Source organism: Schistocerca piceifrons, chromosome X, assembly GCF_021461385.2.
Source record: "Schistocerca piceifrons isolate TAMUIC-IGC-003096 chromosome X, iqSchPice1.1, whole genome shotgun sequence".
Classification (NCBI taxonomy): Eukaryota; Metazoa; Arthropoda; class Insecta; order Orthoptera; family Acrididae; genus Schistocerca; species Schistocerca piceifrons.
The window spans coordinates 780,613,892-780,627,297 of record NC_060149.1 but is presented as its reverse complement, the minus strand read 5'-3'; the positions used below and the strand labels follow the sequence as shown (position 1 = coordinate 780,627,297).

The following is a 13,406-nucleotide window of genomic DNA, read 5'->3' as shown; positions in this document are numbered from 1 at the left end:
GAGCTATTCCAAAAGCGTACTCTGAAAGGAAACTAATTGGTATACAACCTGGAACGAAATACTGGCCTTTATTGAGTGATTTAAGCTGCTTCACTACACTGAAAGTATCTACTTCTAAATAACTTACACTGGCAGCTGTTCTTGATTCAAATTATGGGATATTTACTGTGTATTCGTTTGTGAAGGTATTTCTGAATACCATGTTTATTAACTCCACTTTAGTAAAGCAATTGTGTCTTGTTGCTGGTATACTTCACATATGACCAGAATCTCTGGATTTTCTGCCAAATTTTGAATCAGAGTATCACAGTAGACACTATTTTTCTTTGCTTCTGGAAAAGTGTGCTGATCTGTCTTGTGTATCATGGAGAATCTGTTCCATCTGTCATCAATTTGCTTGGTACAAAACTCTCAATTGACATCACCACTATTTCTTTGAATCTAAGCCACATAAGGTAAATGCTTACATAGTGAATTTTCAAGTGCCAGGATAGAGACATATCATATACATTCGCCGATCTACTACCAAGTATGTAACTTTGTTACAAATCGAGATATAATTTTTTTTAATAAAGGTGTTAAAATTATGTAATTTAAAAACAAAATTATGATCAAACTATGAGTGTTATCTTCATCATTGTAGATCCACATAAACATAATACCACTGTCAATAAGAGGTGAAAATTTCAGAGCCTTAGTTTCAGTAGTTTCTGAGGTAATGGGAGACATTAGTGAAACAAGTAGTTCTTCAGAAATCACACTTGAAAGTTGAAGTAAAGGAAAACTCACTACTGAGTGAAGAAACGGCCTAAAACTCGTTTTGTAATCTTTATCTTCCCGAGGATCACGCATATGCAGTGTATTTCTCTGTAAAAGGGATATTGCTGGTGCTGTTGTATTTTTTACAATAATTTCTACCTTAAAGATCTACTGTCTACCCAGTTCTTGTTGGATTGCTTCTGTATTACGGCCAGACATTATTGCAAATTGCTTAAGAATCTTCATTCTGTCTGTATTTCCAAAATTACAGGTGATCACAGCACCATTGACCCCAATCTTCAGTGTATTCAAGGCCACAAATACCTTTTTGGGAATCCTGGTCCATACAACATTGTTGAAAGACTCATTTACAGTTTGAGTTTTTCCTCTGAGGCATTTCTGCAGAAGATCTAAATGTGCTAGATCTCTATATACTGGCTTTATTACTGCTCCAACAGCTTCAGGGATGGCGTTTCTATGGGTATATTTGGTTCCTGCTGCCTCAGCTTTGCTGTTTTACACCAGTCAATTGGACATAAGTTGTGTAGTGGCTTCCCATCACTTGACGTCATGTGGAAAACGTTACTCATACTGCCACTCCTTCCAGGTTGTTTGTATTCTTTAGAATGACTTGGCCATAGTATTCACTTAGCTGATTTGTTTGTTTTGTCAATCAAACGTCCTCTAAGGTCCTGCCATCTTCAAGCTTTTTACTAGAAAAGTTCCGCCAGATTTTACACAGCTGAGTACCCATTTGTTTCTGCACACGACAGGCACATACTAACTGTGAAGCAGTTAGGTCATCATAGGACCTGCTGTTAGTTACTGATTTGAATGAATTGGAATCACCATCACCGATCAATTTAACACAATAACCCCGTATTTTTCTTGAGAGCACTGAAAGATTTTCACAGCTGAGGCACTTTCCATTCCTCCACTGGGTCCCTCATATGTCCTGTGACAGTTGTGTTCAAGTAACTGTTTCTTTTCATTATTGGTGCCCACTTTTGTGCATCCATGGCAACGTTTTGGCAGTACTTCGACTTCAAACACCACCTTCTTCGTATCAATGCTTATGGCATCTGCACAAGAATTTTTAGATTGATTGCCCCTTTTCTGCAATGATCTGCCAGATGCTATGCAAATGTCGTTGCCATCATTTTCTTTAACTGCTTAACCTGTTGCAGATTTCAGGGATTCTTCTGCAATTACTTTTACTGTTTCCCCTAAAGCATTTGTATATGTTGGAACACTAGTGGGGGAGAGGGGGGCATGACAGATTCATATGGGAACACAAAAATTTTTCCAGTCCTAGGGCCATTACCGATGCATCTAAGCCCATAGAAATGTCTGCCGTTCATCTCAAAATGGTTATTGTTTTCACATTTTTGAAATGCCCACAACTCTAACAAGAGACTTCCAAACTAAGAACTAAACCATTTCTTTTGAAGTCGTTTTCACAAATTATTGTCTCCCTGCCACACAAATCACAGCACGCAGCATTTTTAGTATGACTTCACATTTAACTGATATCACTGGCACTGGTTTCACTGCACACTACATAATGTTCACAAGCTGCTTCTTGGAAGGACTTGGTGGTGAAGAACTTTGTTCAGTGTTGCTTGTCTCTGGATGTACATTTCCAACAGGACATATTCTGTAGTATCTTCTCTTCTTAAATATTCTCTTTGGTGGAGACATATTAATGAAAGAAACACAATCCAATGAGCAACAAGTCCAAATATATACAACAGAAGCTGTAATGTGCCTTACAAAACGTGGATGATACCATGCATTATGCCACAAACAGGAACTGATATACAGCAACCTATGTACCCAACCTATGCAGCAGGATATTTACTACAAAACAACACAAATCACAACCTTCTAGACCAAAAAGTTCCCACGATATCTTGTCATAACTGAACAAGGGCTCACGGAATCTGTAGAAATTACTTGCGCAATAAATTATTCCAACATAAATTAAAAATACTTACAGTCATCAAAAATCAATGAAACATACATCAAATTAGAGAGAAACTCCAAACAGCGATTTTCCATAAAAAAATAAAAATTGACATTTTATACTGACATTGTCTTTTGCACTCCTCTTAAGAAAATTTTTACCTACTTTTTAGAAAGATATATTTTACATTTAGTTTTAGTGGATTTGTTTGTTACAATTTTCAGTCTCCCCATAACAAGTTAGTGGTCACTAATTTCTAGATCTGTCATGGCGTTTTCTATTTGGTCAAGATTATCTGTTGCTACGATATATAGTAAGTTAGTGCAACTATTTGCACGCCATGTGAGCTCCTTAACTAATTGTTAAAAATAATTTTCGGACAAAGCATTTACTACAATTTAAGGTAATGTTTTATACCTAGCATCAACTTACACCTGTATTTTTATCAACATACTGATGGTAGTTTGAAATCACCACCAACTATAATCATCGGAGGGAGGGAGGGATGGGTGGTGGTAAATAATAATAATAATAATAATAATAACAATAATAATAATAATAATAATATTAATTTACTCTGGTTGTCACATATATACCTCTACCCATACTAACTCACAGCAACTATCTAATTTCACCACAAAGTAAATCACTTTTAACAGCATCAAACATACCATCACAAACTGAATTTCATCTACCCTTTCTGAAAACCATTAGATCCTCGGCAAAAACATCAGCTGAACTTATCTCTGGCTTTATTAAGCTTTCGGTACCGGTGACAATTTCTGCTTCAGTGGTTTCTACAAGTGCTTGGAGCTGTGGTTGTTCCTCAACAAGGTTAGGACAGTTTACAACTATAATGCTAATGCCTTCTAGGTATAATCCTGTACTGTATGTGAACTGCACCCTTTGAAACTGAACCCCCTTTTGTTCTTGTGCCAGAGCCTCCGACATAAAAATCCGCCCTGAGGTCTTACAGTGTTTACGCTGACTCCACATGATGCCACCAGCACACTGCACCACAGGCAGTCAAGTACAATAGTTCTAGCCTGGTCACAAGCGAACATTGCATTTGCTCCGTATTCTCCATCACTAGCTGCAAGACTGATGGGGGGACGGGGTCACATAGGAAGATAGAAGTCACCGCTAATGGCCACACCCACAATAGAGCAGACTATATCCTTCCACGTCTCTTTAGGCATCAGTGCACACAGAAACCTGGCAGAAGACCCGGAGAAGATACTAAAAAGACATGTCGAACCTTTGAGGACTTTCATTAATGCCTACGTCACAATCACCACTTACCATAAGTGACTGCTTAGAACCAAGGACAGTATTCAGTGATACAAACCATTGTAATCTAACAGAAGATGTTACATATCTGCATTGCCCCTGCCAGCTTGGCTACGTGTAAACTTGCAAGTAAATGTGTGTGATTTTTACCCACGCACCTGTATGTATTTGTGTTTGTAATATAAATATCTACCTCATCCCTTCTACCTACAACTGTAGACGCAACACATCCAGTATACTTCACACAGCTCCTGCAAACTGTCTCACATGGATGTAATAGACCATTCATTTACTAAGTAGATCCAGACACCTCTCCACTCTATGGTGTAAGTTGAGGACTCTACAGCCTATACAATTGCATCCCTTCTTGAGCCTCCAATTCAGACCCTAGACTCTGCTCTGTACCAATGACAAATGATGCTACTGCTGCTCTCCGCCTACATCTTGTACGCAAGAATATTTGTCTTTGCCATTTCAGATAGCCATCGGAAACCAACCCAAAGAGACACACATCATTACTACTGACAAGAGCCACCACCTGCAGTTGGCTGCACACTGTGCTCTTCAAGGATTGTGGAAGAATTCACTCCACATCTGGAATGACTCCCCCTGTACGCTCACAGAGTGCACAATGGATTACTTTCCCTCCCTGGCAGCCACATCCCTAAGGGGCTTCATAACGTGCCCAAAACTGGCACTCCCAACTAACAATAATCCCACCCTCTGCGAATTCCCAGATCTTACAAGCTGAGAGGCTCCTCAGCAAAAGGGCAAATAACTGCAGCTGGCTCAGGATCATTATCAGCCACAGATAGTGCCTGAAACCTGTTTGTCAGACAAGCTGGGAAGGCCTTTATCTCTGTCACCCAGAAAGGACCCCCTAGCATAATTATTGTATGAAATGTGTGTAAAAGTTTGTTCATAATCTAATACTGGGTTTCTGAATGTATCTTGCCATTTTAGTTTTTTTCATGAAAAGACCATAGAATATGGCAAAGTGAGTAAAAAATGGCACATATGTAAACATTACAATTTACCACAGACCAGTCTGTTAGCACAACCTTTATTTGGCATTCACATTCATAGGCTTGTCAACTCACAACCAAAACATCTTTCCAGCATAACCTAGACCTCTGGCTATGCTACAGATCAATCACTGCAACACAAAGATTTCAGAGGCGTCCAGTATCACTCTCTAGCATACTGTTCCTATGTACCCTCAATTCTTAGCTATGGGATTCTTTTTTACATTTACATTATATTAACTGTATTCCACAGATCCCATGGAGAGTGGACACTGGGATTTGAAAACAAGACAAGGATGTACATTTAATTTCAGTGTAATACAGTGAAATGACATTGTTTACTGCATTACAGTGCTACTTCTAATTATACATTAACCTAAAGCAATAAATTTATGAGTTTATTTGGAGATACTCTTCAGTGGAGTACAGAGTTGCCCAACAAAGTACTTCAACTCAGTCTTAAGTTCCACTACATTATCCACATGACATTTAATGTATTCTGGTAGGTTGCTGAATACACGTATACCTGGGTATATGACTACTTTCTATACAAATGTTAACCCTTTGAGGTCTTTGTAGTGGATGCTTCTGGTCCTAGTGTTATATTCGTGCTTTTAACTATGTTGTGTGCATGGAGAAATAGTGGTAGTGAGAAAGGACATTAATGAATGTATGTATACGCTGTGGAGTAGTTGTCAAAATATCTAAGTCTTTTTTAAGAGGTCTCTGTAGGATGTTTCTGAGTTAACAGCAGATATAGTTCTTATAACATACCTCTCTGTTCTGAAAATACTATCCCTGTAACTTGAATTTCCACAGAAAATTATTCCATAACTCATTAGTGAATGGAAATATTCAGAATAAATGTTTCCTCATTTCTAAATTGCCTATAGCAGAAATCATGCAGACTACAAATATATCTGAATCAAGGAGCTTCATTCACTCTACACAGCCGGTTTCCCAATTTAGGTTGTGCCCCATCTGTAGTCCCAAAAACTTAACACTTTCGACTGTTTGCATTCCACGGCTTGAGAAACCTATTTTTATAGCTTGTGGAGTTCTGTGATACATACTGAACTCTATGTACTCAGTGTTGTCAAATTTAATGGTAATCCATTTGCCCTGAACCATCTGTTGCTGTTTTCAAATATCTCATTAGCTGCCTTTTCAGTGTGGAAACTGGTACCAATTTTTATTCCTATTGTTTTGTTTTGTTTTAGGACGTAAAAACACCTAGGTTCATATGCGCCCATGCCAGAACAATAGAACACTAAGAAAAAAAGGGAGTTAAAAATGACTACACATTAAGCCCAAGTGACAGAAGAAAAGACAGTAAAAACAGGGACTTGGAGAAAGGTCCATAAAACATGCCATAAAGAAACGGAGGTCCTGAACTAAAGATTAAACGTCCTTCACCATATTGTTACAATGGATAAAAAGTAAAAGTGGTCAACAGCCCACAAGTGATTCGCTAAACAGGCCGATAAGCATTTCAGAATTAGAAAGGATTAGCATTGTTTTGTCCTTCCTCTGATGATGAAGACAGTTCATCTAGTTTGCCTGTTCTGAAGAAGTAAGTTAAAAGATATACGGCTTTCAACAAAGACTGGTTAGGAAACATCGATTTTTCCACATGGCTGAGGAAAGAAAACAATTTCACAGCAAAGTGTGGCATCCCTACCAAGGACTATTTTGGACTCATATCTACGTATTCTATCACAAAACTCCTGTAGCGGATCACAGAAACCATTTACCACATCTTCATCTGATTCTTCCGTTGATGCACACACAATTACTAAGGTCACACTGTGAAATTTGCCTTTGATATGCAGAGTAAATATTCTTTAGTTATGTGGAGTGAAAGCAATAACAGATCTTTGGAGACTATGAAACCAACTCCACACTCTCCTTATCTTTCATCTTTTCCTGGATAAGACTGGGAAAATTTCTGCTTATGAATCTCTTCTACATGATTTCCTAAAAGTGCAACAATTCCCATTCCATACTGTTCATAGCTCCTATCTGTAACAGTGTACACATGTTTAATGTTCCAAATTTAGGCAATAGTATACCCATATTCCTATTCCTTGGTGCAATTTGTCTTTGTATCGGCAGTTGTGATGATAGGTTTTTTAGGGCAGGGGTATAGTTCATGCACCTGGAGGACCAGGTTTTCATTTTGGAGTTAGCCCCTAGAGGGGTTGCCAACCTAGTTTATATCCCCCTCTAACCTATGGTGTGGGACACACTTTGTCTGGCTATTGCACTGGGGCCAATCGGGTTTGGGTGACGCAGCCAACAGCTATGCTACTGCTGGAATAGCCCTCAGCTTCTTCAGAGCTCATAAGCCTCTGCGCCCAGCACACAAGATGTCTTCGACGAGGTGGTATCCCTTGGAGATTACACAACTAGCTAAATACATTATTAAGTTCAGCTGAACAATATTTCATTCTTTTACTACTGATTTCATCATGACCACCAAAAGTTTTATTTTTAAGAGACTTAATAGTACTGAAAGCTTCCTTTGGGTTGTTGGATGTAGTTGAATTTTGTAAAAATTGTTATGGAGAGCTTTTCTTTAGGAACTTAAGGTCATCTCTTTAAGAAGTGTTTTGGTTTAAATTATGTGCTACTGACTGCAAAAATTTGTTACAACTTTCTGTAATTTTAGGGCTATCTTTGATCAGATGACTCCATTTGTAAGCCAGGGTTTAGATGCATTTCATCTGCTTCCACTGGTTAATTTCTAAGGAAAACAGTTTTCAAAGTAATTTATGACTACACTGCAGAATGGATTATATATTTTTTATTTGCACCAGAGGTGTTGTCCACATCTTTCCAGTCTGTATTTAAAAATTCTTCTTGAATTCCTCAATTCCTTTTATTACCCTTGCACTTTTCTACTTATTTTTATTTTTGTCATGCACTCAGTGCTGTTAGCCCCCATAACTTGTTGTAGACTGTATGAGGGGAACTGGATTATGTGAAATGGCAAATGACCCGTGTATAACTGTAGAATAAATATGTGATACAAATTTAAATCAAAATCACCACTTAATATGGTATGTCCAGTAATTTAACAAAGCACCAAGTTGTTTAATAAATAAGTCAAAATTTCCAGGTAGAGACCTGTACATTGTGATTATTTTTATTGACGGAAATATGGAAGCGTCCGATCCCGCCCGTCTGCTTTGACCCATGACGTCACAAATATGGCGGAAACAAAAACAAACACACACACTTTCCACAAGAAGCCTAATGACACTAACGGGACAAGCGCGGGAAATGGGGTGTTTTGGGTGGGGGGCAAACTAAATATAAACAAATTTAGACGCCTTGCGTAGCTATAACGTGTAAGTGAAGACAGCCATGCATTAGTACCCATCCACCTCCCCAGGGGTTGTAACCCCTGCAACCCATGGAAGATAAAGATGCTTCAGTAGCTGATTAGTGTTTTTTGTCTTTAAAAAAAAAAAAATCTCACGGGATAGAACGAACAGATCAGAAAGATAAATATAATAAACTAAAACAGAAATTGGAGGAAACAGATAATTAAAATAAGTAATAAGTGTTTTTAAACTTAAAAAAATAAATCTCACGATATAGAACAAACAGATCAGAAAAGTAAATAAAATAAGATAAAACAGAACTGGAGACAGCCACACTCAAACCAAACTCCGCGCCGTCATGACATCACACACAACAACACCCTTACGTCACGGGTCAAAGCCGGCGCGTGGGATCGGACGCTTCTGTCGACCCTTATTGACTTCCCATGAAAATGTAGCTCTACAGCACAAGTTTCAAAATGCTGATCACTTAAAAATTTGTGGGTATCAATGTTTCTATAGTTACATTCCTTCATAATGTAAGTGGAGAGAAAAGAAAACAGGGACACAATTTTCAACCTACAGAAAAAAGACCATATAATAATAACTAAAAGTAGTAGTTGGGTGTAAGAAAATATGTATCTTGACAGTGTCAAATTGGCTCACCTACCCATGTGTTATGCATATCACGTAAAACATTAGTAAGTGTGCCACAAATAGTTCACTTGAAGAGGAATATTCTATATGAGTAGTTGTTGGCTTCAACCAGTGACGTAACAAACGTGTGACAAATGTCATAAACAACACGGGGAATACAATGTGGTATCAGTGGCCATTTTCTCAAATGGGCTACACTACAGATAAGGTTTTTTCTTCAGTTTCACATTCGTTGGCTTTGCCAAGAAAGCTTCTGCTGTGTTTTCCGTTTCCTCTGTTTCGGACGCAGTGTGACTCACCTACTCAGAGAATGGATCTGGTGCTAGAGTGGTTCTAATGGACAGTGTGGAAATGGGCTAAAGTTTACAATGGGCCACCCTTGCACAGATGTTGACAATGCCTGTGGATGTATCATTAAGAGCGAATGTGTTATTACTTTCGACTATAAAAAATCAATCACTTATCTCCCGCCATCCATCTCCCTAGCCCCATGATTTAATTACAAAAACAAATCATATGAAACACTAACTCACAATTCAGCTGTTTCACCCACTTAGATTTCCCCGAAGGACCTTCGTAAAGTTTTACCACAATAGGTTTTTCACACGTTATACTTTTCAGCTGTATTAAGTAACGGCTTCAGGTGTTTTTATTTTTTCAGAAACATTTTATATCAATGTTTCACATAGTAGTTACATCAGTGATTTACCTCTTGTGCATGTTGTAATCTCAGTGTTGACCATATAGTTGTGATTTCCCTTCCAATCGTATACTGAGTTAGATGACTATGCCAATATTAATGCATTGGACTTGCATTCAGGAGGAGTGGGTTTTATTCCCTGTCCTGTTATCCTGACTTAGGTTTTCCCAAGTCGCTAAGGTATGTGCTGGAATAGTTCCACTTATTACGCCATGGCTGACTTCCTGCACTACTGTCATTAATTCTATCCTAGTTTGTTCATGTTTTGTTTATGTATGTATTACTTTTTGTAATGTTTGACATGTCCGATACTGTTGTTCTAAATGGACCAAGAACTAATAAACGATAATTTTTACTTTCACATTGACTGGCTATGGCAAATTACAATCGAACTGTCACCTTCCAACCTAACCTAGAACTTGTTAAGCTACTGATCAGTTTGTTACAACAACAACTCCCCCCCACATTCATCGGCTTCGCCAAATAACAACAAAACTGAATATATGCAAAAAAGGTAATGTCACAACAGTTGTTAACATTACGTCTGTAGTCTTAACCGATGGCATCTAATGAATATTCGTCTAAAAAGTTCTACATATGAATGTGCTACAAGCGCCAGCGCCGGTATGTTCTTACAATTACAAAGGTGAATGAAAGGAAAAACTCTAAGGAGCGTTTTACATTAAGGATGGATATAGGGATTAACTGAAGGTTTCAACACCGATTTGCCAACATACTTTAAATCATTTAATCTACACTTTGAGCTCCGCCACACATCAATAACGCCAAACTACGATCTAGTCTACAAGGTACCGGTCTATGAGTTCTGTATACACATAATTTCACTGATAAAATCTATAAGCCATTGACATGTCCGATACTATACTAACATATAATGGGCATTACCAAAGAGATATTAAAAGTAACTAGCTTTGTGGGCCAAAGTTATGTATTAGAACACTCTCCTTCCCCAGCCTCTCCCCCTCCCCCCCCCCCCCCCCCCCCAACAGATCTGTAGCGCAGCCCAATGTCTACGTTAGTTTGGCCGGTGACCACATTTGGTTGTGAGTTGGTATAGCTCTTAACTCAAATGGCTCTGAGCACTATGGGACTTAACTTCTGAGGTCATCAGTCCCCTAGAACTTAGAACTACTTAAACCTAACTAACCCAAGGACATCACACACATCCATGCCCGAGACAGGATTCGAACCTGCGACCGTAGCGGTCGCGCAGTTCCAGACTGAAGCGCCTAGTCGGTGTGGCCAACGAATGTGAAAGCATGGATAGTTGTTGTAGCAAACTGACCAATAGCTAAGCCTAATGTTTATTTCCGCGCCATACAGAAAAATGCAAGGTGGGTTCCTACACGTAACTTTTACCGCTTTGTCTTGCAGTAGCTATTAATATTAGTCGGTGATTCTTTAAGTGGGTCGAGTAATATCAATTCATTTACTGATGTGGAAAATAAAATCTGACAAATACTGATACAGAAATACACGAATAATTGAAATACGATAAAATTACTATGGTACACAAGACAGCGGTGACCGTACCTATTTAACAGCTTACAGGCGTCGTCAACATTGCCATTCTTCACCATAACAGTTCTTGCTATGAATCTTGCATGATTTGTGGTCATTGTCTGCAGAAAGAAGTGTAGTTTTAATAATATGCTACAACAACAACACAACACAACACAATTAATCAATATCAACAAACAACTTCATACAGTAATCGATTAGCTGTAATCGAAGAGGAAAACGACTATCGAAGTAGTATAATCGATAGAAATATAGCAAATATTGCAGGTATTACACTATCATATTTCTTTGTCAAAGTTGATATGTCAAATATTTATGTCAGATAAATTTGATGTTGTAATAAGAAACTTTATCAAATCTTCCCTGTCTTCAAATAAATATGATTAAATCTAGGGCCTCGCCACAAAAGTCGTTCGTCTTCTGTTGCAGGCGACTTCATGTCTACAATCTACATATGAAAGCATCCAGGCAGCTTTTCAGCAAGCCGAGTAGGGGACGTGGTCACACTCAAAAGTAAAAAATTCTTTCTTAGCTTTCCATTCTACTTCGTTAGTTTTTGAACTCTGGATGCCGCAAGTTAAAAAGCGCTTCATCTGTTTCGTACTTTTTGTTAATTTTTATAGTTGTTGGAACAATAATTCCATTAATTAAATTATTTAAAAATAAAAATATTTCTTATAACACATACAGTGTACTACACATTTATTTACCTTCAAATAAATGTATAAATCGCTTCACACGTTTCTGGAATTATTTTGGTTAATGTGCAATGTGATATTCGAGTACTGTGTTGTAAACTAGAATAGCTCTCTCCTGTATCAAGACGTCGCAGTGTCACGGTTTGCCTGTCTTCTGCACATACAGCATTTCTCAAGAGAGTGTTCTGTTTTGTGGTATGAGAAGCCACTTTACTGAGCAAATGCTAAAATACACTCTCATCCATTCGTAAGTAGTTTATATACTAAGTCTTAATCCACTTGCAGGTCTCGTAACAAATTTTGTTGAATGTTTTTATTATCTCGACGTAATACCTATGGCTTCTTCCAAGTATGTTTCCTTTTTTCCGCCGCTTCTCTTCCAAATACACACACAATGCAATTACTGGTACAAGCAACTGCAGCGCATAATAACAAGTTGTTGTCCGCTATCTTGAAATTTGATGAAAAATCTGACGACAGACTAATATCAAAGATATTTGTCAAAGAAATATGATAGTGTATACTGGCCTAATGTGTGTGAGCAAAGCTTCAAGGACATGTCTGTTGCCCGTCCACATGCAACGATCTGTATGTGCAGGTACCTGTACAAATATCTGTGGGTGCGAAACACTGCTTCCCTGTCATCTGGTACTTTCCCCTCTTTGGGAAAATGTGTAGCGGAGTGTGTAGCTTTTGGCTTTTACTCCACGAGTTAAAGTGTGTGTGTGTGTGTGTGTGTGTGTGTGTGTGTGTGTGTGTGTGTGTGTGTGTGTGTTTCTATGGTTTTTGGATGTCTGTGTATATTGATGAATGTTCTGTGTGTGTGTGGTACTTGCCGGGGTTGGCGAGCTGATTTGATTTTAGGAGAGAAGGAATAGGAATTGGAGACAGGGATTTTCCCTTCAACTCAGTCATCAAAGATCGTCATCGGGCATTTGTGATTATCGTGGGACATGTCGTACCAACCTATCGAGCGGATGAGGTCATTTCCAGATCTGGAAGAGCTCTACAGAAGGCTGTTTCAGGAAAGGGATTTCACCTGTGGCGTGCAGATCATCAGTGGGTAAACCTAGAGATAGATCCAGTGACCTCCCAAGGCCACGGTTCTGCAGCCTCTGGAGTTTACCCAGAACCTGCTTCGCCACGTATGCCCAGACAGAGCATGCATACTGGGTGTATGAGTGCCTGCTAGACATTTATTCCTACAGAGCAGGGAAGGGAGCTAGTTGTGTTAAGGATTGGGTATAGGATGGACAGTGTGCCACAGACCTTCCTGTAGACCTCGTCTATGTGAGGTTCCTACGTAATATGAGAGTCCAGGGTTACGCCAAGATATTTGGCAGTTCTGTGCCAGAGGAGTTGGGTTCTGTTTAGGTGAAGGTGGAATGGGGGGTGTTGAGGAGGCCAGCGGCTTCCGAGCCTCTGGGTTATCAGCATAAC

General features: G+C 38.8%; 1 protein-coding gene across 1 annotated transcript in view; it reads right to left on the bottom strand.

Annotated features, from left to right (window-relative positions):
- LOC124721637 (28S ribosomal protein S21, mitochondrial) overlaps positions 1 to 11,463 on the bottom strand; it is a 55,531-nt gene extending 44,068 nt beyond the window's left edge. The window contains exon 1 of the mRNA XM_047246700.1: positions 11,281 to 11,463. Coding sequence (XP_047102656.1) covers positions 11,281 to 11,366 — 86 coding nt within the window. The 5' untranslated portion in view covers positions 11,367 to 11,463. The remainder of the gene's footprint in view (positions 1 to 11,280) is intronic.
- Between the last annotated feature and the right edge of the window lie 1,943 nt (positions 11,464 to 13,406).